The sequence below is a fragment of the Salvelinus alpinus genome, chromosome 26, assembly GCF_045679555.1.
Source record: "Salvelinus alpinus chromosome 26, SLU_Salpinus.1, whole genome shotgun sequence".
Classification (NCBI taxonomy): domain Eukaryota; kingdom Metazoa; phylum Chordata; class Actinopteri; order Salmoniformes; family Salmonidae; genus Salvelinus; species Salvelinus alpinus.
This window is the reverse complement of record NC_092111.1, coordinates 5,062,823-5,082,695: the sequence shown is the minus strand read 5'-3', so window position 1 is coordinate 5,082,695 and position 19,873 is coordinate 5,062,823. Positions and strand designations below refer to the sequence as shown.

The window sequence follows — 19,873 nt, the reverse complement described above, 5'->3', positions numbered from 1 at the left end:
CCAGTGTTGAGGATCAGCGGGGTGGAGATGTTGTTACCTACCCTTACCACCTGGGGGCGGCCCGTCAGGAAGTCCAGGACCCAGTTGCACAGGGCGGGGTCGAGACCCAGGGTCTCGAGCTTGATGACGAGTTTGGAGGGTACTATGGTGTTAAATGCTGAGCTGTAATCGATGAACAGCATTCTCACATGGGTATTCCTCTTGTCCAGATGGGTTAGGGCAGTGTGCAGTGTGGTTGCGATTGCGTCGTCTGTGGACCTATTGGGTCGGTAAGCAAATTGGAGTGGGTCTAGGGTGTCCGGTAGGGTGGAGGTGATATGGTCCTTGACTAGTCTCTCAAAGCACTTCATGATGACGGAAGTGAGTGCTACGGGGCGGTAGTCGTTTAGCTCAGTTACCTTAGCTTTCTTGGGAACAGGAACAATGGTGGCCCTCTTGAAGCATGTGGGAACAGCAGACTGGGATAAGGATTGATTGAATATGTCCGTAAACACACCAGCCAGCTGGTCTGCGCATGCTCTGAGGACGCGGCTGGGAATGCCGTCTGGGCCTGCAGCCTTGCGAGGGTTAACACGTTTAAATGTTTTACTCACCTCGGCTGCAGTGAAGGAGAGCCCGCAGGTTTTGGTAGGGGGCCGTGTCAGTGGCACTGTATTGTCCTCAAAGCGGGCAAAAAAGTTGTTTAGCCTGTCTGGGAGCAAGACATCCTGGTCCGCGACGGGGCTGGTTTTCTTTTTGTAATCCGTGATTGACTGTAGACCCTGCCACATACCTCTTGTGTCTGAGCTGTTGAATTGCGACTCGATTTTGTCTCTGTACTGGGACTTAGCCTGTTTGATTGCCTTGCGGAGAGAATAGCTACACTGTTTGTATTCGGTCATGCTTCCGGTCACCTTGCCCTGGTTAAAAGCAGTGGTTCGCGCTTTCAGTTTCACGCGAATGCTGCCGTCAATCCACGGTTTCTGGTTTGGGAATGTTTTAATCGTTGCTGTGGGTACGACATCGTCAATGCACTTCCTAATGAACTCGCTCACCGAATCAGCATATTCGTCAATATTGTTGTTGGACGCAATGCGGAACATATTCCAATCCGCGTGATCGAAGCAGTCTTGAAGCGTGGATTCAGATTGGTCGGACCAGCGTTGAACAGACCTGAGCGCGGGAGCTTGTTGTTTGAGTTCCTGTTTGTAGGCTGGAATCAACAAAATGGAGTCGTGGTCAGCTTTTCCGAAAGGGGGGCGGGGGAGGGCCTTATATGCGTCGCGGAAATTAGTATAACAATGATCTAGGGTTTTTCCAGCCCTGGTAGCACAATCGATATGCTGATAGAATTTAGGGAGTTTTGTTTTTAGATTAGCCTTGTTAAAATCCCCAGCTACGATGAATGCAGCCTCAGGGTGTGTGGTTTCCAGTTTACAAAGAGTCAGATAAAGTTCGTTCAGGGCCATCGATGTGTCTGCTTGGGGGGGAATATATACGGCTGTGATTATGATTGAAGAGAATTCCCTTGGTAGATAATGCGGTCGACATTTGATTGTGAGGAGTTCTAGATCAGGTGAACAGAATGACTTGAGTTCCTGTGTGTTGTTATGATGATCACACCACGTCTCGTTAATCATAAGGCATACCCCCCCGCCCCTCTTCTTACCGGAAAGATGTTTGTTTCTGTCGGCGCGATGCATGAAGAAACCAGCTGGCTGCACCGACTCCGTTAGCGTCTCTTGAGTTAGCCATGTTTCCGTGAAGCAGAGCACGTTGCAATATCAACAGCAAAGTGAATATTGCATTTTGAAAAAGGGTTACTTAGATTGAATATGTATACAAATTGAAAGAGTGATTTGGTGCAGTGAACTAGTGACTGAATTTGTTTGTTGTACTCAGTCAATTGGAAATGTGCTTAGAGTTTTGAAACATGATTTTTGTGATTAGAGTTGTGAAAATGTACCACATACTTGTGAAAATTGCACCCAAGTCACTGGGGGGGAAAATGAAATACAGTGTGTGATAAAGTTATCTTAATAGCCATTCAATCAGATTAATTCTCTCACAATACCTCTTAATATAAATGTACATACACTTTAGAGACCGATCATTACAACTGAAAAAAATACCTTGATGCAGGATACACAATGATTAATTAGTTGAATTAGAAACATGCTTGTGTGTGTAATGCATACAGAGGTGCAGGCATACCTGTGGGAATTAGGGGTGCAGCACCCCTGAAAAACCATAATAAAAAAAAGAAATGTTTAAAAAAAAGTATATTTTTCTCACAAAAGTAGTGTGTATTAGCTGACCGATATCCACCTCATTTTCGAACACTTTTAAAACACAGTAGCCAAATGCAGAAACTATGGATACAACTTCCTCCATGCTCATGCATTAGCATAATTCATATGTGCACCACTAGAAATCCCTGCATTTAATAGTAGGTTTCTGTTAGCTGATACATAATGACAAAATACACCATATTACTGTCCTGCTAATGTGCCTGGACTTTTTAGGCTAAACTGCCTTGGTAAAAAACAGAACTGATCCAAATGGTTGCCCAATCAGGCAACCTAGATGCACTTATTTCAAAATGAATATGCATTCTAAATGACAGGTTTTGAGCGGTTATTCAAATGACAGCCTATTCACTGCCGTTTACAGCCTAGACTAGAGTTTGCACTCACTTGAAAACACTAACATTCTTCATTACATTGTGTTGTTGTAGCCTATGTAGGATACATTGCTTGTCCCTAAAAAACATGAAACAATAGAGCATCTTTTCGAGCATCGTACCTGGAGACGAGCATCGTACCTGGGGACTGGGAGGGAGCGAGCACATAATGTAAACTACCTATGCTTTATTTTAATTATACACTTTTTTTCTTCCTTTGACTGGATATATGCACTGCAGTATTAAGCCTAACATTGGGCTTATGAATTATGGTCGAATATGCATACGCTTCTAACTTAGGCTATATTTTACATGTCTAGCTTGTCTGTCTTCATTGTTCTGTTGCGAAATTATGCATCTGGCCTCTCCGCTGCCACGGCTATTCCTTTTACATTTTGTGGAGTCCCAGTAAAAGCCAAAAGCTTGTTGGACACTTGTTTCAATTTATTTTCATTCACCTACTAATAACCTATTGGAGGAGAGATGCATGCTTGCTCTTGCTTGCTGATTGTAAAATATGCTACAGCATTAACGGGCGTGGAGTTGGAAAGGAGAAGTCCCTATTTTCTTATAGTATGCCTAGGCCTATCTTAACACTGGGCTACATCCTGACAAAATAGTCCTACACCATATGAGTGGCCTGCTAATGTATCTTTCTGGACCTTATACACTGTTGAGGATAGACCCAAATTCATCCAAATGGTTGTATAATCAGGCCTACGCTGTTGACCTATGCAGTTATTTCGGCATATGTGAGCGGTTATTCAAATTAGCCTACATCACTGCAGTTTACAGCCTACGGGCAATTATTGCGTATTCACTGGATAACAATAATTAATTCCTCATTGCACTGTGTTGTTGTAGGCCAGGTATAATTGCCTGCAGGAACGCACTACAGATCTGTCATATCATAATCTGTTCATTTATTTTTCTCGCACGTTGACAGGTAACTATTTAGCCTGTAGTTTAATATTTAGCTAGTGAATGGCCTAATATCTAGCTAATATTTAGCTTCTTATTCCGGCTAAACATCAATAGCCTCTCTTCCAGTTGTTCCCGTGCGCAACAGGCTATATGCCGCAAGCCTCTCCGAAATAGGCCATTTCCTCTTCGTGTAAAATCCCATCGAAAGTTATAGTCTACAAAAGCTATAGATATTTATTTTGAGGATTTTTTTTATATTAGCCCTAATAGCCTATTTGGGGGGGAAAGCAGGCTTGCTCCTGCTAATTGCTGAATGTAAAACAGGCCTACAACAGCATAGAAAATGCATGTCGAGGAAAGTTGAGGGAAAGTGCATTGGTGTGATCACTTTAGGCCAGTTATGATAACATTGTTGCACAGAACATACAGAGATGAGCACAGTGAAAAAGAACACCCAAAGGAATTGACAACCATTCGAAAAATGGAAATCACTTGCAAACCACTTGAGCAAAAAGGCAATGGCATGCAGTACAATATGTGCAGGCTAAATGGCATTTGTTGTTGAATTGCTACATTTCGATACTATATCATTTTTCACTGGACCTACATGTACAATGAAGTAGCCTATCTGTGAGTTAGAGACCTCACGAATGGTCTTGTGTTACCACCTCATTAACAGGCAGCCTGCAGTAGGATGCTTTGATCAGTTGATTGACAGGTGTAGGACTGTAGAATGATAAACGATCAACTTTCCTCCCGGATGGAAGCTCACCAATGTTTTATAGCTATGTAGCCAATAGTTTTTCCTTGTAGTCAACATTAGAGTTATTGGCTTGGTGGATGGCCCAGGCTAGTTAACTCTACCACAACAGAACCAGCCTACTAGAAGGTCTAGCTGACATTAGCGAACTTGAATGAAATGAAATAAAATTATACTTATACACTTACACTTACTTAAAACTGTTTACTTGACTTTTATACTCTATAAATTGACTCTTTCAAATAATTTACTCTGGAAAGTTTGCCACCAGCACGCTGCAGTAGGGATATAAAGTGGAAGTCGAATCCATCACATACATTGTTGGCTGTGCCCATTGCAAATATCACTCCGATACTTGAATTTTGTAGGCTACTATGTGCTGTACTGCATTTACATTGTTTATGCTTTGAGTTTTCTTCTCCTTTTACTTGCTGATAGCAGTTTTTGTTCATGATACACCTGTTTCATTCTGCCACTTGCACTCCTGCACAGTTATCTTTACTCTCCGAGGTTATAGCTAAATATTCTGCATTCCTGGAAAGAAAGGAGAAAGAGAAGTGGTTAGAATATTGCCTGCTTATTATCTAAAAACCTGAGCGATTTCATCCCATAGACATAGATAGAGGACTTTAGTGCCCAAAAGCCCATTTTAGCATGGGCAGAGCCATTAAGAGCATTCACCCTTTTGACATAGTCAAATGGGTGGGACTTCCTATGGGTTAAGGAAGGATCACATAATTCCATCAGGAGGATGAATTATACTTGTGAGCAAACATTCCATAACTGCAGGTGCCTTGGCTTTATACCTGTTCAAACAACCCACTCCAGGTGGCAGTATGCACGCTTTCAGGTTCTTTATCAACTCATAGAAGTATTAGAAGAAGAAGATTGACTACTTCCAAATGGAAATGGCCCAAATGGCACCGCCCATGCTCTGACATAGTGGGACAGATACAATGTTGCATCCTCTAACTATCTCTATGTTTCATCCTAACCTTAAATCATTCGTCCCTCCATTCATCCTTTATTCGTCTATCTATCCATCTATAACCATTCTAATCACTGTCATTACTTAAAGAATTTCAATAAATCAAATACATTTTATTGGTCGCGTACATATATTTTGCAGATGTTATCGCAGATGCAGCGAAATGCTTATGTTTCTAGCTCCAACAGTGCAGTAATACAAAACAATACAAAATAATACACAAAAATAATACCACCCCCCAAAAAAGAAAGAAATTAAGAAATATCAGAACAAGCAATGTTAGAGTCACGAATATAAAAATACTGTAATGTATATGATGGTGTGTATACATTATGGACAGTATATGAATAGAACAGGTGTGGACAGCAGTAGTTACAGTGTATATAGGATGAGCCTACATATACAGTATGAAACATTATTAAAGTGACCAGTAATAAATTCAACTACACAGCATATCTCCTACTATTCCTACGTCTATTCGTTCATAACCTCTTTATCAATCCACTTAGCCCTTTAACCTCTCTATCCATCCAACAACCCCTCTAACCTTCATTCAACACACCATCCTTTTTCCATTCATCCATCCATCCATGATAACTTCCTTTATCCTTCCATGAAGCAACCATCCATCCAACTTAAGTAAACCGACTTATTGCTTTAATGTAGCAAAGCGAAGCAAGCAGTATCAGCGGAGCTAACATTCAATCAAAGACTGAACATCATTTATTTGAATGGCAGCTTATTCAGTTTGGCCATTCAGCAAACATCAGCGCGTGTAACTGCAGCGCTTTTGCCAACCAGCCCCCCCTGCCTCCACCTGCTTTTGTTCTGTTCTTCTAGAACCCTACCTATAGCTTGGTTTGATCATGTAAATTCACTGAGAACTTTCCCCAAGTTGGTAGCACCCCACGGAGCACAACCTGAACACCAAGCCCATATCCATTATCATACACATTTGTACGTTCAATGAAATGTGATATCAACGGAATACGTGAGTTTCCTCCCCGACACAACTATGGTTCACTCCTTTACCTTCTACTCAGCTTTTAAGCAATTGAAACATTTTGCACAACTACAATACATAGTTCTAGACGGCTGAAGCGAGCAAACAAACGTTGTACCTTCTTTGGCTTTTCTAGAGGGGCAAATGTGACGATTGAGGGACAGAGGGATGGGAAGAGTGAGAAAATGGGGGTGGCAAAGAAGACGAAGATAGAGAGAAAGACTGAGTACAGGGAGGGAATATTGAACAAGGAAGAACACAGGAATTGCACTACTCAGCACTATGGAAGAGAGGAGAGAACACAAATCAACAGGACGAACAGGTACAGAACAGACAAGAAAAGGACAGTGAGATTAGGTCGAGGGAGACCGTAATAGAGGACCTAAAACAAAAGGATACAGCTGCAGGAGAGGAAGTAGGGTTACAGTGTTACTTACGCGCTTTCTCGTAATGCTTCCTCTCCTGCAGCTGAGATCTTTCTGAAGCAGTATACCATCTCTATGTAGAGCCAAGCCTGTAGCCCGATGATGGACACGTACATCATCACCTCAGAGACTATGGAGGCCGTCCCTCTGGTGGCTGTAGAGGCAGATAGAGGGGGGGGGGGGGGTCAAAGCACTCAAAAGGCACCACATAGGCTCTTAGCACTTACAAAGGCCTTAATAAAAGCTTTAAATTGCATACAAAACATTAGTCTGTATAGTAATACTGAACCTTTAGCCACCACTTTCAGGTGCACAAGCTTGCTGACAACGGTCTGGTATTCGTAGAACTCGTACGACAGGAGCCGGTGGAAGTGGCAACTGTAGGTGCCCGAGTCATTGAAGGTGACATTGAAGACGTAGATGGACGCATCCTGTATGTCTTGGCTCCTCTTACTGCCGTTCCAGTCCACGCGGTCCTCGAAGCGCTCATCCACAATGTGGGGGCCCTCCTCATTGTAATTATATATCTAATGACACAATGACATCTGGGTCGTTCACCTGGCACTGAAAATCTCTCCGGTTTCACTTCCTAGATCGACACCCGTATCTGGCAACATCCAAGATAATAGACTCAAAGGGATACAACTGTGTTTTGAGAGAGGTTCTTTGAGTAGGGAAGTATACTCAAAGTTCCATAAAGTAGCTGTGATCCTATCTGCCTATCGGCTGTCTCAGTTGCCCTTGTGATCTCTGAGATCTAAAATGTCTTCCAGATTAATTCCATTTGAACCGCACTCAAAACTCTGCCATATAATGTAGTTGGGCATTGTGGTGTGTGCATACCTTTGTGTGTTGTGCATTGTGGTTGTGTGCTCAGGGATAGGCTCTGGGCAATGTGGCGTAAGACAGCATTGTCTAGAGGACTACTGTTGGCATACTCTAAACAGACTGTGGACTACCGTGGCAGAATGTTTTATGTGGGCACCAGAGCAAACAAAACCCCAACCCTAATCCTACATTCTACTGCAGTTTGTAGTAATTTGGAATACTATAGCAATCATAATCAGTCTCAGATACTCACATGTGCATAGTCAGCTTCCCCTTTGGCCTTGAAATACCAGTCGACTGTGGCAGAAGCCTCCACCTCGGGCCTCATCTTACAGGAGATGCAGCCCAGTTTGAACCCTTTGCCTGCAACGGCCTCAGTGTCCGAGTCCACCTCTGAACAGGCCCCATGGCACAGGGACACTGTAGTTGAGAGGAGTGATGCTATTAGTACTTAATATTTTGATATTAGAAATGGGTAGCTTCACAATTCAACAGTACACAGAAGAATATCCATATATTGAAAGATGTTGTCTATCCACAAATGGTCAACTCCACTAAGGTGGTCAACTCCACTTACCAAAGAGGGCGCAAAGCAGAGACAGGAGCAGCAGCCGCATAGCAGACATGTCCTCGGGTGTAATGTAGCAACGCTAGTACAAATCCTAGGGCTGAGAATTCTCAAAAGGTATCAAAAAATATCCCAACAGTCTCTTTGAATACTTGAGAGTAAGATATTCCTTTGAGATGTTATCCAGAAAGACTTTGTTTGAGCAAAGTAAGAAATGGTAGGGACTGAAGTTGCTTCCTCCGAAATGACCTTAGAAATAACAAAAATAGGAGTCCCAACATCTTCAATAATATATTTGACGTGTGTTAAATTCCTTCAACAAACACTTGATATTATAATACTAATAATAATAATAATATATGCCATTTGGCTGATGCTTTTATCCAAAGCAACTTAGTCATGCATGCATACATTTTACTCACGGGTGGTCCCGGGAATAGAACCCACAATCTTGGTGTTGCAGGCGCCATGCTCGTTGTGCCATGCTCTTAGTGCCATGCGCGTCTCTTTAAATGGAAACAATCTTCTTATTTAAAGACTATTGCATTAATGAATTGACATTGTTACATAGGCTACTGTTCTCATGTGCTTTTTTCATGCAGGACATGCAAGTTTTACCATTAATATTTGTTTACAATGAATGTGTTTTAGGAAAACTCTGGCGCTTGATGATTTCAATTCAATAAAGTGCAAATATAAGGCCAACAGGCCAAGGAGAGACTTTCTAGAGAACAAACAGAATACCCAATACAGGCTAAGAGTGATAATCTAATATACAGTAGGCCTATTTAAAAGCCTCCCTTAAAAAGATGACTGCAGCCAATATAAACTTTTTTTTAAACATTTAAATCTAGCAAATAAAAGTGCTTCACTTCTTTGGCTTGAATCCACAAGTTAAACATAGGTTACAATGTTCAATGCAACATTGATCTGATTACTGCTGTTACAAAAGAGCCTACACATCCCTAAACTATAACTATGATTATGGTCAGTTTTTTCTATTGTTACAGATCTTTGTTGACACAGTGTTTACAAATCTATAGCCTGGCCTGGGATTATCAGTTCCCTGAAGTCTTAATATCAAATACTCTAATCTATTATTATCTTTACAGGCTATTTATATCAACTGTAGTCTGATATTCTATTCGAATAGTAGGCCTAGTTCTAAATGACATTGACACGGTTATATATGACGCTTATTGGAATAATCTGTCGACATTTTAGGCCTTTGGTTTAAATAGGCTACTGTAAAATCGCAAGCCACTGCATAGGCTAAATTAAAAATTAATTGCATGCCAGAAGAAAGGAGGCCTAGGCTACATAAGCAACATACCGATTATATTAAATTTTTTAGGAACACGGTAAATGTGTTATTGCGCTATTTAGTTTAAATAATCATCATTTGCGTTGTCTCACATTTTACTGTCCTCACGTTGTCCTTTCTGAACAAAATTGCCCCCTTATGCCGATTTGTCCTTTCTCCGGGGGAAAATTTAGGCTATCTTTTCCTTCTGATTGAATATTATTATTGTTGATCCTTTTGAGTGGCAAAAATTATTCCACCCATCAAATGACCCTGGACTTGTAGGCCTAAAATAGATGTTTCTCCCAGGATTGCATTGCGAATAATACAGACTTCTGGCTCCCTGTCTGACGTTAATTTTTTTACCGCAGTGCATTTGGCTGCAGCATCCTCCAAACAGGACACTTGTGTGAAGCTAGCCACAATAAGGATTAGCCACAATAGCGGAATGAGCTTCGCCTTCAGAATAAAGGTCCCCCATTGGAAGTGATTCAAATGGATACAAATACTGGAATCATGCCATATTTGGACGAGATAGGCCTAATGCTAAACAAGGTCGGAATGTTGTTTTATAAATTCAACAAAAGACAAGAATTAGTTAATTTGACACGAATTTATAAAGAATCTGTAGAAATCACACTGTGGATGTATTAGACTTTAGAATTGCATTACTTGGTGACACTGACAGATTACAATTCTGAAGGATTTACACAAATATTAGCGTCGTAGCTCATATTTGGGAACTTTAAAGGGCAACTGCCCCTAGAAACCAACTAATCCCTTTGAAAAAGGCCTATGTAGCATTGACATGAGTCAGAACACATTATTCTAGTGTCAAAATTGACTACAACGTGTAAATAGGATAATTTTGGTCATAAAGTCAGTTTTATCTAAACAGAGTTTCGAACCTCAGTGCGTCACAACAAGTAAATTAAGATTGGGATTGGATTACAATTATGTCCACAAATCCTGCCCCCTTTTGCCAAACTCCACGTGCAAATCGCCCCTCCGCCCTCTCGCTTCCCTTCATTGAGGGAGTTCTATTACACTGGCCCGGGATGCACCGGGAAATGGCCCGTCACGTCATTTGGAGCAAGCAGAGGGAGGGAGGAGCGCTCTTCTCACATTAGGCTAATCTGCGCCACTCGGTCATGATGTCAACAAGGCAGCTAGTTGCATCATCCAGAAACATCTCTTTTCCATAAAATGTTAGAATTTTCGGTCCCACTTTCAATTATGTTCAGTTAATAAAGGCTTCACAAAGCCTTCATAAGCACTACATAAATGTGTTACAAAGCATCTATTACCATATTTCATGCCTTAAAGGGTTCATAAATGTGGCATAACTCTGTGACCTAATCACCAATGTCAAATGCGATATAACCCATTATGTCGAATATGATTTAAACATGTTCCTGCCTTTTCTTGTGAGTTTTTCCTAGCCACCGTGCTTCTACATCTGCATTGCTTGCTGTTTGGGGTTTTAGGCTGGGTTTCTGTATAAGCACTTTGTGACATACGCTGATGTAAAAAGGATTTTACAAATACATTTGATTGATTGATTGACATGACAATGAGACGTGACTATGACTATGACTATGAGTCAGTTGGACAACTGACTAGGTATCCCCATATCCCTTTCTCTTTCCCTTTCAACCTCAGGAGGCTAAAGAAATCTGTCTTGTCACCTAAAACCCTCACAAACGTTTACAGATGCACAATTTAAAGCATCCTATCGGGCTGTATCACCGCCTGGTACAGCAACTGCACCACCCGCAACCGCAAGGCTATCCAGAGGGTGGTGCGGTCTGCCCAACGCATTACCGGGACCAAAAAGATCATCAAGGACATCAACCACCTAAGCCACTGCCTGTTCTCCCTGTTATCATCTAGAAGGCGAGGTCAGTACAGGTGCATCAAAGCTGGGACCGAGAGACAGAAAAACAGCTTCTATCTCAAGGCCATCAGACTGTTAAACAGCCATCACTAGCCCATTAGAGGCTGCTGCCTATAGGCTTAGACTAGGAATCACTGGCCACTTTAAGGAATGAAACACTAGCCACTTTTATAATGTTTACATATCTTGCATTACTCATCTCATATGTATATACCGTATTCTGTACTATTCTACGTTATTTTAGTCACTTAATAATGTTTACATAGCTTGCATTACTCATCTCATATGTATATATTGTATTCTATACTATTCTACGGTATCATAGTCACTTAATGTTTACATATCTGGCATGACTCATCGCATATGTATATACTGTATTCTATACTATTCTACTGTATCTTAGTCCGTTCCGCTCTGACATCGCTCGTCCATATGTATATAGTCTTAATTCATTCCTACTTAGATTTGTATGTATTGGATATATGTTGTGTAATTTGTTAGATATTACTGCACTATTGGAGCTAAAAGCACAAGCATTTCGCTACACGAGCAATAACATCTGCTAATCACGTGTATGTGACCAATAACATTTGATTTGATACACTGCTAACCAAGCAACAGCACAGGGCATGCGCACTAATATAAGGCCTGTTAAACTTTGACCCCCTCTGGTGGCATTTTCTAAACATCACATAATATTGTATATTATCCTCTGTGACAAAACTGACTCGTTAGCTCTCGTCACGAACGTGCAATATTTAATTTCCCTTATAAATTGTTTAGCGCATTCATGTTTCCCAATATACAGTGGGGAGAACAAGTATTTGATACACTGCCGATTTTGCAGGTTTTCCTACTTACAAAGCATGTAGAGGTCTGTAATTTTTATCATAGGTACACTTCAACTATGAGAGACGGAATCTAAAACAAAAATCCAGAAAATCACATTGTATGATTTTTAAGTAATTAATTTGCATTTTATTGCATGACATAAGTATTTGATACATCAGAAAAGCAGAACTTAATATTTGGTACAGAAACCTTTGTTTGCAATTACAGAGATCATACGTTTCCTGTAGTTCTTGACTAGGTTTGCACACACTGCAGCAGGGATTTTGGCCCACTCCTCCCTACAGATCTTCTCCAGATCCTTCAGGTTTCGGGGCTGTCGCTGGGCAATACGGACTTTCAGCTCCCTCCAAAGATTTTCTATTGGGTTCAGGTCTGGAGACTGGCTAGGCCACTCCAGGACCTTGAGATGCTTCTTACGGAGCCACTCCTTAGTTGCCATGGCTGTGTGCTTCGTGTCGTTGTCATGCTGGAAGACCCAGCCACGACCCATCTTCAATGCTCTTACTGAGGGAAGGAGGTTGTTGGCCAAGATCTCGCGATACATGGCCCCATCCATCCTCCCCTCAATACGGTGCAGTCGTCCTGTGCCCTTTGCAGAAAAGCATCCCCAAAGAATGATGTTTCCACCTCCATGCTTCACGGTTGGGATGGTGTTCTTGGGGTTGTACTCATACTTCTTCTTCCTCCAAACACGGTGAGTGGAGTTAGACCAAAAAGCTCTATTTTTGTCTCATCAGACCACATGATCTTCTCCCATTCCTCCTCTGGATCATCCAGATGGTCATTGGCAAACTTCAGACAGGCCTGGACATGCACTGGCTTAAGCAGGGGGACCTTGCGTGCGCTGCAGGATTTTAATCCATGACGGCGTAGTGTGTTACTAATGGTTTTCTTTGAGACTGTGGTCCCAGCTCTCTTCAGGTCATTGACCAGGTCCTGCCGTGTAGTTCTGGGCTGATCCCTCACCTTCCTCATGATCATTGATGCCCCACGAGGTGAAATCTTGCATGGAGCCCCAGACCGAGGGTGATTGACCGTCATCTTGAACTTCTTCCATTTTCTAATAATTGCGCCAACAGTTGTTTCCTTCTCACCAAGCTGCTTGCCTATTGTCCTGTAGCCCATCCCAGCCTTGTGCAGGTCTACAATTTTATCCCTGATGTCCTTACACAGCTCTCTGGTCTTGGCCATTGTGGAGAGGTTGGAATCTGTTTGATTGAGTGTGTGGACAGGTGTCTTTTATACAGGTAACGAGTTCAAACAGGTGCAGTTAATACAGGTAATGAGTGGAGAACAGGAGGGCTTCTTAAAGAAAAACTAACAGGTCTGTGAGAGCCGGAATTCTTACTGGTTGGTAGGTGATCAAATACTTATGTCATGCAATAAAATGCAAATTAATTATTTAAAAATCATACAATGTGATTTTCTGGATTTTTGTTTTAGATTCCGTCTCTCACAGTTGAAGTGTACCTATGATAAAAATTACAGACCTCTACATGCTTTGTAAGTAGGAAAACCTGCAAAATCGGCAGTGTATCAAATACTTGTTCTCCCCACTGTATGTCTAAGTTAATTTCTCATAAATGTATATACTGTTGTCCTTTCCTCTTTTGCCAGTATCATAGGTGTTTACCATGCGCAAGGCTAATTATGTGTTGAGGAATTGTTTGGTCAAGTAGCATTGTGAAACATTTCAGTTTCATATTGAAATGCAATAATTGACCGTTTTGCAATCCTCCCAGTAGATGCGATGTTCAGGTGCCCGTGAATACATGCTAAGCTGACGACAAAGAAGTTTGTTTATTTCCACATTGTAATGTGTCCTGTGTTTGAAGATTGTGTCTCGGAGCCTGCAGAACTGTTGTTATGAAATGTGTATTCATTAATGGAAAGTATTCCCGATTTTAGGATAAGCCAGGAATGTTTAAGAGGTTTTTTTTTAGACAGAATATGTAAATGTGGGTATATTGAAGATGTCTGTTAAGTTATTTAATATGCCATATTTGGGTAAAGAGTTCCATGGTTAATGGTATGGTCCAGAGGGAGGGGTGATAGATATAAAGGTACCTGGTTCACCTGGGAGCTGGAGGGATGTTCTAGCTCTGGTATGTGAGCTGTGTGGGGAGGCTGTCCATAGCCTGGTATACCCCAACCTGCTATAGTTGGTTAGGTATGTGAGCTGTGTGGGGAGGCTGTCCATAGCCTGGTATACCCCAACCTGCTATAGTTGGTTATGCTGGGTAGGCCTATTTGAGGCTTAGGTTTTCAGTTTATATTCAATCCTGCATTTTGAGAGTCTGTTCATTTTGTAAATACCTTTTGTAGATTATGTAAATAGTAATTGTATTTCGTCATTCACCGGGAACCACCTTTTCACTTTTAATAAACTGGACACTATTTTGCCCTTAAGGTTAAGACTGCTCCAACATCCGGTCCCTGCAACACCCTCAGAAAGTACATTTCAGTTTCAAAACAATAAGTCCTACAAGCTGTTAGAAAGGTAAGAACTGTGTTCCACCATTTACTGCTCCAAAGTTATTTAATTCAGAAAATAATGCTTCAGATCTTTTTACCTAATGGTGGCTCTCTAAACATGCGCAAATTCCCATTGGAACACAGCCATTTTAAAAGTGCTGGGCTTGTGCAACGTGCCATACCCTCAACGTGCCATATTATTATTATATACAGAACGCTGAGGTCTCTACCTATCCATTGATGTAACCATATCATCTTTCTAATCCCCAGTTTGTCCACTAGACAGCAGTAGGAGATCACATGATGTCTCTTGGCCACTTGAAACCTGTTATGGAATGGATTTTCAAACCTGACCTCTTAAAATGACTTTAGCAATCAGGGCTTTCAAGTTATGGAGTTTGTTTTCTTGAAATAAGACAAGGACTTATGACATTGCCAGGAGTAAGACTTGAGTTTTCCAAAACGACAAGGCCGGTAGCTATCATATGATGCCACTTTCTATTTTCTGATTATACATTTTCTGGGGGGAGGGGGGATACCCACCAAACTCACAAGGCCCAAAACAACCGCTCAGTTTAACCTCGAAAGTTGTCCCCTGATGTGGTTTAAGCATTGTTGTGAACACAGAAAATCAATTTGTTCTATAAAAAAATAAAGAGTGAAAAAAATGGGAGAAAGCTGATTTTTTTTTTATTCGGCAAAAAAACTGAATTAGGCAAGAAATACATACGGGTTTAAAAAGGCCCTACCAACGTGTTTTGCTGTGCATGACTGCACTTTAGAGTGTGTGTCATCCTGCAGCACAGCATTTTGGGAAAAGTTGAGGTCAGTCAGGTCCAATATTGGCTATGCACCCAAGAAGGAAAGAGGTTGGGCCATCCTAGAAATGTTTTAGAGTAATATAATATATATTATTTAGCAGACGCCTTTATCCAAAGCGACTTAGTCACCCGTGCATACATTTTTAGGTATGGGTGGTCCCGGGAGTACAACCTACTATCCTGGCATTGCAATGCTCTACTAAGATATATGAAAAAGATATAAATGCTTTGTGACACCTCAATTTAATATGATTTATAAAGCCTTTAGTAAGTGCTTATGCCACCCTTTATTAAACACTGGTTTTTGTCATATCAGTGGTTAACATCAGTGGTCACATAGTTATGCCACATTTATGAACCCTTTATAAAGCATGACATATGGTTATAGATTATTTGTGACACATTTATGTAGTTTATATTAAGGCTTTCTGAAGGCTTATGAAGCCTTTGTAAGCTACACGTCATTTAAAACGGGGCCGAATTTTCAAACCAGTTTTCATGGGGAAGGCAGATAACACATTTTTATCAAAAACAATCACTTTTGCATGTAAAAACACAGAATCCTACTCATCATATCATTTAGTCACTTTTGTTTTGAGCCGGTTCCAAAACTGCCCGGTTCCAAAACTAATGCAATCACTTTTCACCCGGTTCAAAGTCCTTCCACCGGGGTAACCCGGGCTAGACGAACCCCCTCATTGAATGGGGCCCCTTACAAAAAATATTGCCGTTTTGAAACTACACTAAAAGTGCAGTAACTGCAGTAAACTGTGGTATTTTGGACGCAGTAATTTCAGAATAACTGCAGTACTGCATTCTAACTGCAGTTACAATGCAAAATTACTGCAGTTAAAAAAAAAGTCTTATTTTGGACACAGTATTTGCAGCATACTGCAGTTATACTGCACTCTGACTGCAATCTTTTTTCGTAAGGGGCTCCGTTGTTTCATCTCCCCCAAACCGTTCAAGTCAAAAGATCACTGCTGTTTGAGACTTAAAAGCCCTATACGGATTGACCAACCAGTGGGGGTTAGTATACCGTTAGCTAGACCATAGACTACTGGTTATGTATATTTTGATAATCATTATCATCGCTAGCATAGCTGACGTTAGCTAGCTAGCTACCTAACTAGCTAGCTTTGTTTTTTTAAATGTTTTTATTTATATATTTTTTTATATTTATAGTCCCCCCAAAAATTGCTAGCTACCTCAATACAACTTGGATTACAAAAACAACTTGGAGTACAAAAACCTTTTGTTAGGATTGTGATGTTGCCAGACTGACTTTAGATGCAGTATAATTTAGCCAGAAAACTAAAGTTGAGGAGACAACCGTATTTTAGCAAGCTAACATTAACATTGATAGCTATTTTTGATTAACTTTGCTAGCTAGTAACAGTAATGGCAACATTGGCATCTCTCTAAAGTAAATTTGACGACATCATAATATGACAAAGTTGTTTCCTAATAAATAGTTGCCTACTTTAGTAATGTCATCCTATTTCCATGCAACTCTAAGTTTTAGACAAAACAGTCCCGGAATTTAGACAAAACAGTCCCGCCTCCCAGATGCAACCCATGTCTAGGGCAGAATTAAATAATGGCTGCAGCTATGGTGGTACTAGCTAAATCCTGTCTGAATACAACTAGCAGCTACAAACTCAAACTGAGGTAAAGTATGTGTTCACAATAACTTTTGCATTGATTGTCATAGAAATATCAAAATAAGTGCTACTTATCCTAAAAAGGCCAAATATAAACATAGCTTAAGAAATAACAATCTAAATTTGAAGCTAATTCTATGCTTTACAGATGTAAACTGGCTTTCTCCAGACTGGATTAGATCAGGCCGGTGATGCCATTAACCCATGCAACCAACTGCGACATGTTTTGCTATGGCCCTGGTTTGGTCGTTGTTTCAGAGGTGGGTTTTGTATCAGACATTCAACATGCATTCAACAGACATTCACTGTTATTTTTTATTCATTTAACCTTTATTTTACAAGGCATATCAGTTAAGAACAAATTCTTATTTCCAATGACGGCCTAACCCAGACGACGATGGGCCATTTGAGCGCCGCCCTATGGGACTCCCAATCACGGCTGGTTGTGATACAGTCTGGAATCAAACCAGGGTCTGTAGTGATGCCACTAGCACTGAGATGCAGTGCCTCAGACCGCTGCACCACTCGGGAGCCCAAATCTCTTGTTCGCAATACCTTTTGCATTGATTGTCATAGAAACATCAAAACAAGTGCTACTTATTCTAAAAAGGACTGGCCTGCTTTTACAACCTTTGATTTGCATAAAAAGTCAAGTGTTGATTTGATAGAAATAATCAAATCATATACAAATGCATTTAAATCTCTTATCCTTAATTTTCTTCCCCTCATGATTTAAACTGTGGAATACCGCAGGGCAGCTGCCTTGGGCCACTTCTTTATTTAATATATACCAACGACCTTCCTTATGCCTTATCTGTAACTCAAGCCACTATATTTGCAGATGATACTACAATTTATACAGCAAGACAATCGGTTCAACAGGTACAGCAAGCTTTACAAGGAGATTTGGAGAATATCAGGGAGTGGGTTTGCCGGAACAAACTTGTTTTAAACACCAAGAAAACCAAAGTTATGTTGGTCTGTTCCACTAAGAAAAGGCCAACACAGCATGGGATACAATGAAGTATGGGGGGAGTACAAATTGAGGAAGTGGCAGAAACCAAACTACTGGGAGTGCAGCTAGACAACTGCTTATCATGGTCATCTCAAATAACTCATCTATGTACAAAAAAATATTAAAACAGCATGCATAATCAGAAGGATAGGTAAATATTTACCAGGAAAGATTCTTAAGCAAATAACACAAGCATTAATTGAGAGTCAGGTGAACTACTGTTCTGTGGTCTGGGGAAATGCATCATCAAGTGAAGTTAGGAGGCTGCAGAATGCACAGAATAAAGCAGCAATAATTGTTTTAAGGTGGAGATATGGTTCTTCTGTTGCAGTCATGCGCAGTGTTCTTGGTTGGTCATCAATCATCAAGATAATTGAAAAAAACATGCTTATTTTATTTCATAATATACACCATTTAAAACGGCCAAACTCTATTCACAACGGTATTCAGTTGGTAAGAGACAGACATTCAGTAAATACTAGGAACAGATTGTCCACCATCTGTGTTATCCAGACAGAAAAGAGAAATAGGCAAAATAATATTAGAGCAATAAAGCCATGGAATAATTTAACTGGGCAAACCAGAAACCTCTCAATATATAAATTTAAACAATACTTTAAAACCATTTAAATATAATACATAGAAATGTTGTGTTGGACTATAGTAGATGAAGAATCAATATTTTTTTAGACTGAGTATTTATCAGGTCAATATGTTAGTGTATTATGTCTGTTTGTAACAGTGTGTTTATATGTGAAAATGTGTTCGTATTATAAATTGTATTTTAATGTTTAAGGACTCTTGGAAGATTAGTCCAAATGAGGACTAAAAGAGATCCAAATAAAATATATATATATTTTTGTTATTAAAAAATATCCTCAATACATTTTTCATGGATTGTCATAGAAAAATCGAACTAAATCAAAATTATTCAAATCCTTAATAAAACTGATGGTTTGTGTCACCGCCATTCAAGTTTCGGCTTTACAAATGGTGTCACAGCTGCAGGGGCGGCAGGGTAGCTTAGTGGTTAGAGCGTTGGACTAGTAACTGAAAGGTTGCAAGTTCAAATCCCCGAGCTGACAAGGTACAAATCTGTTGTTCTGCCCCGAACAGGCAGTTAACCCACTGTTCCTAGGCTGTCATTGAAAATAAGAATTTGTTCTTAACTGACTTGCCTAGTAAAATAAAAAAATAAACAGCCTTCTCTCAGAAACAAAATATGTAACTGGCCCTTCCCAGCTCTGGCCCTAACCAAACCGATTGATTGCTAGGGACCAGGTTGCTAGGTGTCTCATCACACCGTGGGGTAAGCCAATCACAGGCAGTCATCTTGGGTTCCAGATCCCCAATTCTTGCCGCAGTTGCAGAGAGAGCATTAAGCTCCTGCAACTGGACTCATTCACAAATCTTGACATATGTGGGATGGTGTGCATATATAAAGTAAGTAGAGGGAGGGAAATTGTATTTGTGTATATTACTGCTGGTTGTTCAGTACAATATTAGCTTTTAGTTTTATACAGTTCTTTGCCATTTGTGCTCTATTCTGTAAGGTTCTGTATCTGTGCATTCTTGCTAACATATTTAATTATTTTAAGTTGGTCATACCTAGGTTAATTTAGCCATTAGATGTAGAATTGTAGGACCTATGTAGGTATAAATATATATTTGAAACTTACTGCTATTAT

General features: G+C 40.5%; 1 protein-coding gene across 6 annotated transcripts; it reads right to left on the bottom strand.

The window, feature by feature from the left end:
- Positions 1-2,000: 2,000 nt before the first annotated feature.
- LOC139554493 (sodium channel regulatory subunit beta-1-like) lies at positions 2,001-9,874 on the bottom strand. Of its 6 annotated transcripts, none has more exons than XM_071367318.1 (7): positions 9,575-9,874; positions 8,570-8,664; positions 8,168-8,407; positions 7,844-8,010; positions 7,052-7,289; positions 6,775-6,916; positions 2,001-4,880 (listed from the first exon to the last, which is right to left on the bottom strand). In XM_071367318.1, exons 3-7 carry the CDS (start codon positions 8,214-8,216, stop codon positions 4,811-4,813), a joined length of 666 nt encoding a protein of 221 aa, XP_071223419.1. In that variant the 5' UTR covers positions 8,217-8,407; positions 8,570-8,664; positions 9,575-9,874; the 3' UTR covers positions 2,001-4,810. The 6 variants fall into 6 exon arrangements, with proteins under 6 accessions (XP_071223419.1, XP_071223420.1, XP_071223417.1 ...); XM_071367319.1 differs by having other exon boundaries at positions 8,581-8,664; XM_071367316.1 differs by having other exon boundaries at positions 8,570-9,874.
- Positions 9,875-19,873: the final 9,999 nt, after the last annotated feature.